We start from the raw sequence: 15905 nt of genomic DNA, 5'->3' as shown, positions 1-15905 counted from the left end.
AAACTGTCCAGGAAAGGCAGAGATCCTCATAATAGCACTCCTCCTGACTCCTTAGTAAGAAAAAAGAACTAGCAATGGTCTCCATCAAGATCAGTAGGGGATTCCTGAGAATATGGCTCAGAAACAGGGAATATCTTTGAGGAACTTGTTGGAGAATGAATTCCATTATTTAGGAAATCAGAAGAGAATCTAAATAATAATGTTGGTATTTGTTAAAGGCTTACTATGTGCAGAGCACTGTTCTAAGCACTGGGGTAGATACAGGGTCATCAGGTTGTCCCACTTGAGGCTCATAGTCTTAACCCCCATTTTACAGATGAGGTAATTGAGGCACAGAGAAGTGAAGTTGAGAAGCAGCGTGGCTCAGTGGAAAGAGCACGGGCTTGGGAGTCAGAGGTCATCAGTTCGAATCCTGGCTCTGCCACTTGTCAGCTGTGTGACCGTGGGCAAGTCACTTAACTTCTCTGTGCCTCAGTTACCTCATCTGTAAAATCGGGATTAACTGTGAACCTCACGTGGGACAACCTGATTACCCTGTATCTACCCCAGCGCTTAGAACAGTGCTCGGCACATAGTAAGCACTTAACAAATACCAACATTACTATGATAATTATTATTAAGTGACTTGCCCACAGTCACACAGCTGACAAGTAGCAGAGGTGGGATTCGAAACCATGAGGTTCTTGGCTTCATGATAACAGTAACAGCAGTACATTTATGTTAAATGCTTACTGTGTAAAAAGCACTGCGATAGATACGAGGTTAGAGTCCAGACACAATTCCTGAATTATACAGGGCTCACAATTTAGGGGAAGAACAGATACTTAATCCCCATATTGCACAATCAATCCTATTTATTGAGTGCTTACTGTGTACAGAGCACAATATTAAGCACTTAAGAGAGCACAATACAACAGAGTTGGTAGACACACTCCCTGCCTGCAATGAGCTTACAGACTAGAGGATGAGCTTTATGAGGAAACTGAGACACACTCCCTGCCTGCAATGAGCTTACAGACTAGAGGATGAGCTTTATGAGGAAACTGAGACACAGAGAAGATAAGTGATATAGCAGGAGAGTGGCGGAGCCACAATTAGAATCCAGATCCCTTAACTCCCACTCCTGTGCTCTTTCCACTGGGCCATGCTGCTTATCTCCATTCACTTTAGGTTCATTTCCACAGGTTTGTCAATATTTTAAGCTAAGCACACCTTCAAGGAGGAAGCAAAGGAGAAAGTGTGCTGCTCAGGCTATTTTAAGAAAGCAGAATGGCAACTATTTCATCCAGTAGGTTGCTCTTTGTGGAACCTGCTGTAAGTCTGTGTTTCATTTCCTGAAACAGGCCAATATTTCCCTGAGGTTGTCCTCACATAAACATCTGCATCTTTCATCTTGGCTGTGAAAATGAAATCTTGACTATTTCAGAGTCTACCCTGTTCTGTTTGTCGGTCATTTTGTTTAAAACATCAGAAATTCCATCGATGAACACCCAAGCTCCTAAGGCGCATTGTTCAGAGTTGAAAAGTTCAACCTGATTAAAACTTGAAATCTTGGACTCAGAGATTTATTGATTCTGGGAGACTTGAAAGTCAACATTAAAAGAAAAAAACTCTTGAAAAGGAGTTGCAGGTAAATCAGATTCTTCAATAAGGGATGAAGATGTGACGCCAACAAGGACCCCATTGACAACAAGGACACCAAATGTGACCCCATTTTCAAGGACGGGTTTTTCTATCTGAAGCCTTCGTTCAGGAGATCTGAAGGACACACCAGTTTTTACGGGTCTACTCTTTATCCAGTATGAATCCCAAATAAAGGCCTTGCTCTTTTCTGTTTTGTGGTTTTTAATGGTATTTGTGAAATGCTTACTATGTACCAGGTACTGTACTAAGCACTGGGGTAGACCTAAGTTAATCAGGTTGGACAGAGTCCATGTCCTACACTGGCGCCTACAGTCTTAATCCTCATTTTACAGATGAGGTAACTGAGACACTTAGAAGTGAAGTGATTTGCCCAAAGTCACACAGCAGAAAAATGGTGGTGCCAAGATTAGAACCAAGGTCCATCTGATTTCCAGGTCCTTGCTATAACCACTATGCCTAGTTGTTTCACCTATTTCAGGCCATTCAGGTGGAAGCTCGTGGAGTTAGTTTCGCTTAAGGCCAGGATCCATTCCAATTGGGAACTCTTTCTGGGATCTTCAGGATATGGGGCTCTCTAGGGGAATTCATTCAATCATATTTATTGAGCGCTTACTATGTGCATGGGGAAGAGCTAAGGAAAACTTCATGAGGTACCTGGAGAGTGTGGGTTTGTGATGGTGCAGGCCTGGAGCGGGAAAGCGAATACAAAAAACCCACAGGAAGAATTTTAATTAGGTTCAGGAAGAAAGGCGGTAGGCAAAGTGGAGCTCTCCAATTTCTTGACTAGCCAAGCCAATGAGGTTGTTCTGGCATTTGCCCAAACCTCTTTTTCCTTTTAGGGTCACACAATAGCCCTGTTCAGTTTGGATCCTCTCACGTTTGGCAGCACATTCTGGGGCTCTGCCAAAAAATACACCGCGCTAGCTCAGTTTCATGTGACATAAAAAAGAGTCCATGGCGCACGCTCCTCCTTGAACTCCTCTCAAAGGCCAAAGCTGTTTTTCCCCAAATCTTCATTCTGCCTTGGAGACACACCTCATTTTGGAAAGCGTTTAGGAATGGAACATGAGAATCCACATGTACCTCCCTAATCCTGCTATTCCTGAACCTTTTCGATAGAATGATAAATGAAATGTAATAGAACGGTTGAGCCTTTCATCGTGAAAACTTTCCCCAAAAGCCACCTCCTTCAAGGGAGCCGCCTCTGACTAATGCCCCACCTTCTAGGTCACATTATCACATTGTAGCACCTCCACATATACCCGCTTATTTGCTAATTTGCACATTTAATTGCCTACTTTTATTATTTGTATTGATGCTTTTACTTTTTCATCCTACTGTATTTTGGGAATTTATTTTCCCGCATCTACCACATTAGCCGTTACGGTCCTAAAGATTAGGAACCCTGAAGGGTGGGATTTCTATTGTGTGATTCCAACTGCCTGGTATAGTGCTCCGCTTAAAGGACGTATTCAATAAATGCTGTTGATGATGATTATTTATATCCGAACTCAGGGTTGAACTAACCTGCTGGATATTTGAGCCTTTGTCTAATGGCCTGGAGGTTTTACCCTAGGCCAGTCCTGGGATCCAGCTGGTGATGCTCAGTGCCATGGTCCCAATGCATTTACTCTGATTTAAGAAGTCTAATTCCCCATTCCCCCACACTCAGTTTTCTCTGACCCCTTCCTCTCTGTCCATAGCTTTCAGGGAAGCTCACACAAAATCAATTACTCAAGAGTATTTACTGAGCTTTTACTGTGTGCAGAGCTTTGCACTAAGCACTTGGGAAACTAGGATACAACCGAGTTGAAAGAAGCTATCCTTGTCCACACGATGCTTTCAGTCTACGGGGGAGACAGACCTTATAATAAATTACCAATAGGGGGAAATAGTAGAGTTTAAGGATATGTACATAAGTGCTGTGGGGTTGGGGTGAGTATCGAAGCGCTTAAGGGATTCACAGTCAAGTACGTAGTTGACATGGAGGTGAGGGGAAGGAAATGACGGCTTAGGGAAGGCCTCTTGGAGATGTGATTTTAGGAGGGGTATGAAGGAGAGAAAGTGGTGGACCGTCAGATATGAAGGGGGAAGGAGTTCCAGGCCAGAGGGAGGATGTGGGCAAGGGGTCGATGGTGGGTTAGATGAGATAAAGGTACAGAGAGTAGATTGAGTTGGGTTGTAGAAATCAGCAAGGTAATATGAAGTGAACTGATATAGTGCTTTAAAACCAGCAGCGAGGAGTTTCTGTTTGATGCGGAAGCAGATGGGCAACCAATGAAGGGCCTAGAGGAGGGGGGAATTTTGGACAATGTTGTTTTTTAAAATTTTTTTTTCAGAAAAATAATCTGAGCAGAAGAGGGAACTATGGACTGAAGTAGGAAGAGATAAGGAGTTAGGAAGGTCAGTGAGAAGACCGATGCTATAGTTAAGAAGGGAAATGATGAGTGTTTGGATCAGCAGGATAGCAGTTTGGATGGAGAGGAAAGGGTAAATTCTAGAGATGTTATGAAGGTAGAATTGACAGGATTTCATGACAGGCTGAATGTGTGGGATGAATATGAGAGCTGAGTTGAGGCTACTGCCATGGTTAAGGGCTTGAGAGACAGGGAGAATAGTAGTATTGTCTCGGGTGATAGGAAAGCCAGTTGGAGGACAGGCTTTGGGTGGGAAGATGAGGAGTTCTGTTAGTTTTAGGTGGTGACAGGACATTTGAGTAGGGATGTCCTGAAGACTGGAAGAAATGCAAGACTGCAGAGAAGGAGAGAGATCAGTTTTTCAGTTCTCTCTCGGCCTCACCAGGATTCTGAATCTTCACCTGGGCCATGGCCTGGCCCCAGGCCACCTGAACTCTTTTGCCGCTGGAATCTCAGCGTCCTGTGAGGCTCCTCCTCAGATAAGCACGACTCTGTCTCTCATTCCAGTGAGCACAACCACTCCCCCAGTTTAGTCAGTCAATCGTATTATTTACTGAGAGCTTACTGGGTGTGCAGAGTACTGTACAAAACACTTGGGAGAGTACAATATATTCATTCAGTCAGTTGTATTTATTGAGCTTTTACTCTGTGCAAAGTACTGTACTAGGAACTTGGAAGAGTAATAATAATAATAATGTTGGTATTTGTTAAGCGCTTACTATGTGCAGAGCACTGTTCTAAGTGCTGGGGTAGACAGAGGGGAATCAGGTTGTCCCACGTGGGGCTCACAGTCTTAATCCCCATTTTACAGATGAGGTAACTGAGGCACAGAGAAGTTAAGTGACTTGCCCACAGTCACACAGCTGCCAAGTGGCATAGATGGGATTCGAACCCATGACCTCTGACTCCAAAGTTCGTGCTCTTTCCACTGAGCCACGCTGAGTACACTGCAACAACAGACATATTACCTGCCCACAATAACCTCATCGTCTAGAGGGGGAGACAATAATTAATATACATAAATAGGTAAAATGCAGATATATACATATGTGCTGTGGGGCTGGGAAGGAGGACGAATGAAGGGAGCAAGTCAGGGCGAACAATGTAAGAAACACATTCCCTGCACACAACGAGTTTGGAATCTACCTTACAGACTCAGCTCCCTCAACATGACTGCTCTGCTCTGCTCTTCGACCTCAGCCTGGAGCCTTCTCACTCCCTGGGCCTCTCCCCCTCTAGACTGTGAGTTCGCTGCGGGCAGGAATGCCTCTGTTTGTTGTTATACTATACTCTCCCAAGTGCTGCGTACAGTGCTTTGCGCACAGTAAGTGCTCAATAAATATGATTTAATTAATGACTGGGTCTCCCCAGGTCTCCAGACCCCCTGTCCCCCACCCACCCAGCCCAGCGCTTCTGGCCCAGCCCCCTCCTCCTGCCTGACCCTAGTTCCACCCCCTCCCTGCCCCTTTCCCACGGGCCCCTAGCCACATCCTCATCCACACCCCTCCATGGCCTTTAGATCCCAGCCCTACCCCTTTCCCCACCCCCCTATCCCAAGCCTTGCCCTCATCCAGGCCACCCCCAGCCTCACACCTCAAGCTTCTCAAGATGCTTATTAGGCATCTTCGGTCTGGAAAGTTTCAGGTGGCAGGTGGGGGGCATAACTGAAATCTACAAAATCGTAAAAGATGCCAGGCGGTGAACGCAGAATTGTCTTTCACCAATCTCACACCATCAGGACAAGGGCCATCTACTGAAACTTGAGGATGGCAGACTCCAAACAAACAGAAAGAAACACTTCACCCAGTAGGTGGTAGATGCGTAGAATCAAAGGAAATTGTGTAGGCCCCAGATATCTGTAAGCTTGAATTGGGGTTTGGATAATTTAGTGAACAAGTAGTCTCTAATAGGTTTCTAAAAGGAAAATTAGGGATGATGAAGGGTGAAATTAATAATAATATTGATGACAATAACAATGGTATTTGTTAAGTGTTCACTAAGTGCCAGAACTGCTCTAAACACTGGGTAGGAACAAGATAATCAGGGTAGAACAGAGTCCTTGTCCCACAAAGGATTCACAGTCTAAGGAAGAACAGATATTAAATCCCATTTAACAGATGAGGGAGCTGAAGGATGGAGAAGTTAAATAACTTGTCCAAAGTCAAACAGCAGGCAAAGGGCAGAACCGGAATTAGAACTCAGGTCCTCTGACTTTCATTCATTCATTCAATCTCATTTATTGAGCGCTTACTGTGTGCAGAGCACAGTATTAAGTACTTTCCAGGCCTGTGCTCTTTCCACTAAATCACAGTTCTTTCAGACTATAAACTCATCATGGGCAGGGAGCTGTCTATTAATTTTATTGTGCTGTGCTCTCCCAAATGCATTGTACAGTGCTCTGCATATAGTTAAGCACTATAATAAATATGATTGATTGCTTTTATTCCTAACCATGAGAAGTAGGTCCAGAAGACCAGCCATCACACGGGTTCCTCCAAGAGTTCCTGCTTTCACTGTGGGAGAGAGCCCAGGGCTGGACGGATCCCTAGTTGGACCCAGGAATGACAAGGTGGGTGGCCTTTTTTTGTCCTTGTGGCCTCTTCCCTCCCCTGGGGCTGGCACAGTTATCCCAACTGCCCCTTCCTTATGGCTTCTAAATGGGGGAGTCTGCAGATCTAGATCACATTTTCCCAGAGCCTTCTAGGTTCCTTGTGGAAGGTGCAGAATCTGTTCTACTTAAGCCATCGCTTTGGATGCTCTTACCTTATCGTGGCAGGAGAGTTTGCGTACACTCATGAAGTTTAGAGCTATGCCACTGAGAGATAATGTCTCTTCAGGGTTATCCGTAATGGAAAGGTGTAAGACGAAGTGTCACACAAAGCTGATTCACCTGTGCTGGGCAGCAGCGGCACGGGAAAGAGTCAAAGGTGGATGATCAAGCGATCAAAATGTTGATCAAAAACAAAGGCAGAGATTTAGGTTTTGACTCTGTGGAAGAAGGCAACGGTAAACCATTCCCGTGTTTTTTACCAAGAAAACTCTGGACTAGATACCTGTATTGCTACAGATGAAAATAAGACGTTCTGGAGAAGATGTGTCCATGGAGTCGCCATGGGTTGGAAACGACTCGATGGCATTTGACAACAACAATGAGTGTAAGGCGGGGAGCCTACGGTACCTTGCAGTCGCAGCCGATGGGTTTCTTGCACTCCTCACAGGTGTTGGAATAGAGGCTCTCAAAGCAGGCCACGCAGTAGGGATTCTCCTCCCTCAGGATATACTTCTGGCCAAAGAGGGACTCCCGACAGTTGTGGCAGTCGAAGCGCTCGGTCATTTTGATCTCCGGCTTTCCACCCACCTGCGGCAAAGGAGCAAAGAGCCAGAGCTCAGTTAATGGACCATCACCCTTACTCTAAGGCACCATTGGGGCTATTGCTGGTAGGCAGAGATGTCAACTCAGCTCTTGGCTATGTTCAGGAATCACCTTTCCCGGCTAAATATCTGCATCGACTAAATGGCATGGGGGGAGGCTATTGATTCATTCATTCATTCATTCACTCAATCATTTTTATTGAGCACCTACTGTGGGCAAAGCACTGTACTAAGTACTTAGGAGAACACAGTATAACAATAAATGGACACATTTTCTACCCACAACAAGCTTACAGTCTAGAGAGACTGGAAGATGGAGTAGAATGAATCATCAATGGAATTTATTGAATGCTTACAGTATTGAGTGCTTACAGTATGCAGAGCACTGTCATCATCATCTTCATCGTAACAGTTCTATTTGTTAAGTGATTCCTATGTGAAAGCAACGTGCTAAGAGGTGGGGTAGATAGAAGCTTATCAGGTCAGCCACAGTCCCCTTCCCAAATGGAATTTAGAGTCTAAGCAGGAGGGAGAATAGATACTGAATCTCCCTTTTCAGATTAGGAAACTGAGGTATAGAGAAGGGAAGTGACTTGCCCAAGGTCACACAGCAGGCAAAAGGCATAATCACATTTAGAACACAGGCCTGTGCTCTTCCCACTAGACCACTAAGCACTTGGGAGAGTAAGATACTGTAAGCAGACACACTCCCTGCCCTCACCGAAGTACAGTCTAGCGGAGGAGCAGTTTCCCAAGGAATGGCCACCCTCCCTCCCCACCTTTATGTTCTCCGCCTCCAGTTCCTGCTTCAAGTGGCTCAACCTGCCTCCACCCTGTGCAGTGAGTCAGTCAATCGTATCTACTGAGCCCTTACTATGTGCAGATCACTGAACTAAGCACTTGGGAAAGTACAATGTAACAATATAACAGCCACCTTCCCTCCTCTCAATGACCCTCTCTCCACCTCTCGGGATGTAAGAGAAGCAGCATGAGTCTGGGAGTCAGACGATCTGGGTTCTAATCCCAGGCCTAGTGTGTGACAATGACTGGGCAAGTCACTCAACTTCTCTGTGACCCAGGGCCAACGGAATATTGAGCCTAGGAGGACGGTTTTAAAATACCTATTCTAGGGGAAATCCAATAGAGTAAGTCTTTACCTTCTGTTACAGGTCAGGGTGGCAAAAGGTGGATTGGTTCATTTTATATTATTAGTGGTAGTATTTACTAAGCACCTATTATGTGCACAGCACCGTATTAAGCACTGGAAAAGCATATACAGGTGGGAAGTGGACATGGTCCCTGGCCCTAAAGGGGCTCACAGCATATTATTATTATTATTATATTAAAATAGTATATTATTCACATTAATAACAATATTTGTTAAGTGCTTGCTTTGTGCCAAGTAGTTGCAAGGGCTTGGGAGTCAGAGGCTGTAGGTTCTAATCCCAGCTCCACCATTTGTCACTTGTGTGACTATGGGCAAGTTACTTCCCTTCTCTGTGCCTCAGTTACTCATTTGTAAAATGGGAATTAAGACTATGAGCCCAATGTGGGACAACCTGATAACCCTGTATCTACCCCAGTGCTTAGAACAGTGCTTGGCACATAGTAAGGGCTTAACAAATACCATAAGTAATATTAGTTATTATTAATCGGGTCGGACGTAGTCCCTGTCCCACATGGGGTTTACAGTCTAAGGGAGAGGAAGAACAGGTGTTTAATCCCCATTTTACCGATGAGGCAACAGATACAGAGAAGTTAAAGTGATTCGCTCATGGTCACACACTAGGCCTGGGTCCAAGGTCCTGGGTCCTCTGAATCCCAGGCTCATGCTGCTAGCTTAAGTATAAAGGGAGGCGAGGAAACTGGAAACTGGCTAGACATATATGGAAAGATTAAACAATAAAAAATGCTAAAGCAACATAAGGCTGCAGCAGGATATTTTGTGTGGCAGTGCTCCATTCCCAGGTACAGTCAGTTTTCCAATAACCTTGGGGTTACATTCTCAGAGTCCCCCATGCTTAGGAAACTCATGCTGTAGTTGAAGGACCTGAGCTGATTTCATGGGCCTGGACTGATGCCATGGCATATACTCTTCACTCTTGGTTTCAAAGCTCTCCATCCCCTTGCCCCCTCCTACCTCACCTCCCTTCTCTCCTTCTACAGCCCACCCCGTACACTCCGCTCCTCTGCCGCTCACCTCCTCACGGTCCCTCATTCGTGCCTGTCCCGCCCTCGACCCCTGGTCCACATCCTACCGCTGACCTGGAATGCCCTCCCTCCTGCCAAACTAACTCTCTCTCCCTCTTCAAAGCCCTGAGAGCTCACCTCCTCCAGGAGGCCTTCCCAGACTGAGCCCTCCCTTTCCCTCTGTTCCTCCTCCCCTCCCTATTCCCCATACTCCCGCCCTCTGCTCTTCCCCCTTCCCCTCCCCAAAGCACTGTGCATATTTGTATATATTATTTATTACTTCATTTATTTTATTAATGATATGTATATATCTATGATTCTATTTATCTCGATGATATTTACGCCAGACTACTTGTTTTGTTCTGTTTTGCTGTCTGTCTCCCCCGATTAGACTGTGAGCCCATTGTTGGGCAGGGATTGTCTCTATATGTAGCCAAATTTGTACATTCCAAGCACTTAGTACAGTGTTCTGCACATAGTAAGTGCTCAATAAATACAACTGAATGAGTGAATGCATGAAACTGTTTCTTCTGACTCAGACTAATACCTTTTCCTCAGCTCCCCCTCCATTCCCCATCGACCCAACTCACTCCTTTTGCTCTACCCCCCTCCCAGCCCCACAGCATGTGTGTATACATGTACATATCTCTAATTATATTTATAGTAATGTCTATTTGCTTGTTTTGGTGTTCATATATCTATAATTATATTTATTTATATTGATGTTATTGATGCCTGTTTACTTGTTTTGATGTCTGTCTCCCCCCTTCTAGACCGTAAGCCTGTTGAGGGCAGGGATTGTCTCTATTGCTGAATTGCACTTTCCAAGCGCTTAGTATAGTGCTTTGTACACAATAAGCACTCAATAAATACAATTGAATGAATGAATGAATGAATGAATGAATGAATGACCACATTGTGCTCTATCTATTGTAGGAAGACTGTTTCCTCAGTCCAAAAAGGGGATCGATTCAGAATGTGAGGCAAAAACATACATTTTGGCAGAAGTGGCTACCTTCCATGGACTCGCTCCTTATTATATGGCCCTACTTGGCTCCCAGCTGCCTTAGACATTCTATTTCTTCCATTTCTGACTACTAAACGTTCCTTCTTCTTGTAGTTAAGTAAACACACAAATAAACAAAAAAAGAGCAGCATCTAGCCTCTGGCTCCTACCAGAGGGTCAGGAAAAAATGATTAAATATTGGAAGGGAGGCTTGCAGTTCTCGTGAAAATAAATTAACATTGATGGTGCCAGGAACTGTTGGATTATGGGGTATTCACCCTTTCCAATCAGCGTGGCCAACGCACCCCAAGCTGCTTAATGTCCTTGGCTACTGCACGGAGAGAATTGAACTCAGCTCCATAGGGAACTACCAGAATCTCTACTCTTGAAGAGTTTGCAGCACATCCTAAGCACAGGGGATTGAATGTTCGCTTCTGAGGACATTCTAGGATCACGAAATCAGGTCCTTTCTTTTCAGTCTGGATGGGCAGCAGACACGATGGACACAAATGAGAGGGAGAAGAGGGAGACGGGGAGGCATCTCTGACGTCTCTGAGGTTCTGAAAAATCAGTCAATCAATCATATTTATTGAACGACAGTTGTGATTTGGAGTTCTTTCAAACATGCTCAGTCCCTCTAGACTGTAAGCTCATTGTGGGTAGAGAATGTATTTGTTATATTGTCGGGTTATACTCTCCCAAGCACACAGTGAGCGTTCAATAGACAAAATTGATTGACTGATTGAGAGTCCTATACTAACCGCTTGAGAGAATACAATACAGCATTGGTAGGCATGTTCCCTGCCCACAATGAGCTTACAGTCTGGAGGGACTGAGCACCAACCAAGAAGACTCAAAATTACATCTTTCTGACCCATTGACTCTTCAAAGGCCACTCTCCTGACATTTTCCACCCTGACTTTCTTGCTCCTCTCACCCTCACACCCTTTCTGCCTCAGGTTTAGACGAAAAGTTGGGTCCTGGATCCGGCCGAAAAATCTGTGGATTTACGCGAGGGTAGTCTGGTCAACTCCAAGACCTCCTCCAAGAGGCCTTCCCAGACTGAGCTTCCCCTTTTCCCTCTGCTGCCTCTCTGCCCCCCCTTCACCTCCCCTCAGCTAAGCCCCCTTTCCCCCCCTTTCCCTCTGCTCCTCCCCCTCTCCCTTCCCCTCCCCTCAGCACTGTGCTTATTTGCTCATTTGTATGTATTTTTATTACCCTATTAATTTTGTTAATAAGGTATACATCCCCTTGATTCTATTTATTGCTATTGTTTTTGTCTGTCTCCCCAGATTAGACCGTAAACCCATCAATGGGCAGGGATTGTCTCTGTTGCCTAATTGTACATTCCAAGCGCTTAGTACAGTGCTCTGCACATAGTAAGCACTCAATCAATACTATTGAATGAATGATCCAGAGGGACACACACTTCCCATCAGGCCCCAGTCCAGCCCCAATCATGCGATTGTAATGACCCTCCAGGCTTAGTCTGCTCAAGTCTGAGGTAAGTAACACCAGGGGTGGTTAACTAGCCAGGGCAGCAGTGATTCATCTGCTAACGAGCTCCCCGGTCTTCTCGAGAAGCCAACAACGACACACAAGGAACAAATTTGATTACATAGAAAGGGTAAGTTGCTCAGAGGCAGCAGACAGCTCTCTACATCCTCCCTCCCTACAGCTTGAGCCCATGTCAAACTGCATCTGGTCTGGGAGAAGGATCCCAGAATCTCCTCACCTCCATGACTGGGCCAGCCAATGCCCAGCCTAATGGAGAACTGGTTCCTGCCTTCATTCATTCATTCAATAGTATTTATTGACCGCTTACTATGTGCAGAGCACTGTACTAAGCGCTTGGAATGTACAAGTTGGCAACAGATACAATACCTGCCATTTGACGGGCTTACAGTCTAATTGGGGGAGACAGGCAGACAAGAACAATGGCAATAAATAGAGTCAAGGGGAAGAACATCTCATAAAAACAACGGCAACTAAATAGAATCAGGATGATGTACATCTCATTAAACAAAATAAATAAAATAAATAGGGTGATAAAGATATATACAGTTGAGCGGATGAGTACAGTGCTGAGGGGGTGGGACGGGAGGGGGGAGGAGGAGAGGGAAAGGGGGGAGAAGAGGGTTTAGCTGCCGAGAGGTGAAAGGGGGGTAGAGGGAGCAGAGGGAAAAAGGGGGGAGCTCAGTCTGGGAAAGCCTCTTGGAGGAGGTGAGTTTTAAGTAGGGATTTGAAGAGGGGAAGAGAATTAGATTGTCTGAGGTGAGGAGGGAGGGCATTCCAGGACCGCGGGAGGACGTGGCCCGGGGGTCGACGGCGGGATAGGCGAGACCGAGGGACGGTGAGGAGGTGGGCGGCAGAGGAGCGGAGCGTGTGGGGTGGGCAGTGGAAAGAGAGAAGGGAGGAGAGGTAGGAAGGGGCAAGGTGATGAAGAGCCTTGAAGCCTAGAGTGAGGAGCTTTTGTTCGGAGCAGAGGTTGATAGGCAACCACTGGAGGTGTTTAAGAAGGGGAGTGACATGCCCAGATCGTTTCTGCAGGAAGATGAGCTGGGCAGCGGAGTGAAGAATAGACTGGAGCGGGGCGAGAGAGGAGGAAGGGAGATCAGAGAGAAGGCTGACACAGTAGTCTAGCTGGGAAATAACGAGAGCCCTTAGCAGTAAGGTAGCCGTTTGAGTGGAGAGGAAAGGGCGGATCTTGGCGATATTGTAAAGGTGAGACCGGCAGGTCTTGGTAACGGATAGGATGTGTGGGGTGAACGAGAGAGACGAGTCAAAGATGACACCAAGATTGCAGGCCTGAGAGACGGGAAGGATGGTCGTACCATCCACGGTGATAGGGAAGTCTGCCTTCCCAATCTCTTCTGACCTCATGGACCTGAACCATAACTATGACACTTCTTCTTTCTTTTCTCTGTCTGTGTCTGCCACACCTGCACAGAGGATGGGTTTTTTTCAGTCATCTGAAAAAAACACCTAATTTAGCCATGTGAAACTAAGGGCAAAAGAAAGCAGACCTGGTGCAGAAATGAACTTTAAATTTGTAATAGAAAATTGTAAATTGCATTTGGGAAGCAGCAGGGCCTAGTGGATGCAGCACAGGCCTGGGAGTTAGAAGGACATGGGTTCTAATTCCCGCTCTGCCACTTGTCTACTGTGTGACCTTGGGCAAATCACTTCACTTCTCTATGCCTCAGTTACCTCATCTGCAAAATGAGGATTAAGACTGAGCCCCACGTGGGAAAGGGACTGTGTCCAACCTGACAACCTTGTATCTACCCCAGCGTGTAGTGCAGTGCCTGACACTTAACAAATACCATTAAAAAAAAATGATAGAGACACTCCCAGATCTAGCCATTGGGAGGTCTGGGTTCTGTTTCTGGTTGTGCAGCTTTGGGCCTTACAGTCTTTGGGTCTCTACTTTGCCATCTGTAAAAAGGGAAAATAATAGCTGTTTTCATGGATACTGAGAGGATTACAAAGATAAGGTCTCTGCCAGGAAGCAGATCAAGTTATAAGCAACGGAACTGTCAGCAAGCTGACAGTTACTCTGACAGCTACTGCTCTCTCCTAGTGGAATTTGTTCTAATGGGGCTTTCCCTGAGCACTGTCTGCAGCCTGGAGCACATGAGGCCAGCAGGAAATCTGATGTTTACTCCCATCCTGATATTCCCCTCTCCTCCCTCTCCCACCCAGACCCCGTGTGCGGAGGATGAAAAGGCAGGAGTGCTGGATCACCCATGCTCAAAGATTAAGGGGCCATTCAGAGTTAGTAAATTTGGAAAAGCCAGAGATTTGTCACCCCATGGTACATTTAGCTGAACTTCTGCACTGTGAGTCCACAATGTGTGTGCAATTCTCAGAACACTCCTGGAGAACAGCTCCTCTCAGACTGAGCTCCCCTTTTCCCTCTGCTCCCTCTACTCCCCCTCCCCCGCCCCGCTTCACCTCTCTGCAGCTAAACCCTCTTTTCTCCCCTTTCCCTCCGCTCCTCCCCCTCTCTCTTCCCCTCCCCTCAGCACTGTACTCGTCCACTCAACTGTATATATTTTCATCACCCTATTTATTTTGTTTATGAGATGTACATCACCTTGATTCTATCTACTTGCTATTGTTTTAATCAGATGTTCATCCCCTTGATTCTATTTATTGCCATTGTTCTTGTCTGTCCTTCTCCCCCGATTAGACTGTAAACCCGTCAAAGGGCAGGGACTGTCTGTATCTGTTACCTATTTGTAATAATAATGTTGGTATTTGTTAAGCGCTTACTATGTGCAGAGCACTGTTCTAAGCACTGGGGTAGATTCAGGGTAATCAGGTTGTCTCAAATGAGGCTAACAGTTAATCCCCATTTTCCAGATGAGGTAACTGAGGCACAGAGAAGTTAAGTGACTTGCCCATGGTCACACAGCTGACAAGTGGCATAGCTGGGTACATTCCAAGCGCTTAGTACAGTGCTCTGCACATAGTAAGTGCTCAATAAATACTATTGAATGAATGAATGAATGAACATTCTTTCCATCTATTTACTGAATGCTTACTGTGTGCAAAGCACTATACTAAGCACTTGGGAAGGTACAAAATAACAATAAACAGGCACATTCTCTGCACACAATGAGCTCACAGTCTAGCTCTCTCTCAAAGTCTAGACAGGGAAGCAGACATTAATTTTAAATAAATAAATTACAGATATCAAACCCAACCTGCCTGGGGACATATCGGTTCATTCCAAAATTAAACATTTTCCTGGTTTCGAGTTCTCTGCTCAACGTCTATGACCCTGGAAGTCTCGAAGGGAATTTGAGCTTTGGGAGTAAGATCTTTCTGGAAGTCTCGAAGGGAATTTGAGCTTTGGGAGTAAGATCTTTCTGGAAATCATAGTAACTCTTCCAAACCACTAGGGGCACTGAATTAAATAAGATTAATGGAATCCTGCTGGTTTGAAAACCTTTAACACAGCTTCCAAAAAGACTACTTTTATTTCCAGTAAGCAGTTCATGCTTTTGAAAAATCAAGGCAAAAATCTACTCAGGGAAATCAGTCAATCTTCAGTGATATATATCGAGTACCTTATTGTGTGCAGAGCATTGTACTAAGCACTTGAGAAAGTACAATACAACTGAGTTGGTCAACACGATCCCTGCCTTAAGTATCTCACAATCTCCTTCACACTGCCCAAGTATGCATATGTGAGCACGCACAAACACACATATCTACACATATTCATAGAAATGTCAGAACAAATATATGGACCATTCAGGAGGAGG

At 45.4% G+C, this 15905-nt stretch overlaps 1 protein-coding gene across 4 annotated transcripts in view; it reads right to left on the bottom strand.

Moving 5' to 3' along the window:
• The window catches only part of FHL2 (four and a half LIM domains 2), a 102466-nt gene that overhangs the window by 28244 nt on the left and 58317 nt on the right, over window positions 1-15905 (bottom strand). For all 4 annotated transcript variants that reach the window (XM_029053076.2, XM_029053092.2, XM_029053102.2 and 1 more), the window contains exon 3: window positions 7240-7419. In XM_029053076.2, coding sequence (XP_028908909.1) covers window positions 7240-7395 — 156 coding nt within the window. In that variant the 5' untranslated portion in view covers window positions 7396-7419. The remainder of the gene's footprint in view (window positions 1-7239; window positions 7420-15905) is intronic.

The sequence above is a fragment of the Ornithorhynchus anatinus genome, chromosome 2 (genome assembly GCF_004115215.2).
Source record: "Ornithorhynchus anatinus isolate Pmale09 chromosome 2, mOrnAna1.pri.v4, whole genome shotgun sequence".
NCBI classification, from domain to species: domain Eukaryota; kingdom Metazoa; phylum Chordata; class Mammalia; order Monotremata; family Ornithorhynchidae; genus Ornithorhynchus; species Ornithorhynchus anatinus.
The sequence above is the reverse complement of the archived record's forward strand: the minus strand, read 5'-3'. Positions and strand labels throughout refer to the sequence as shown.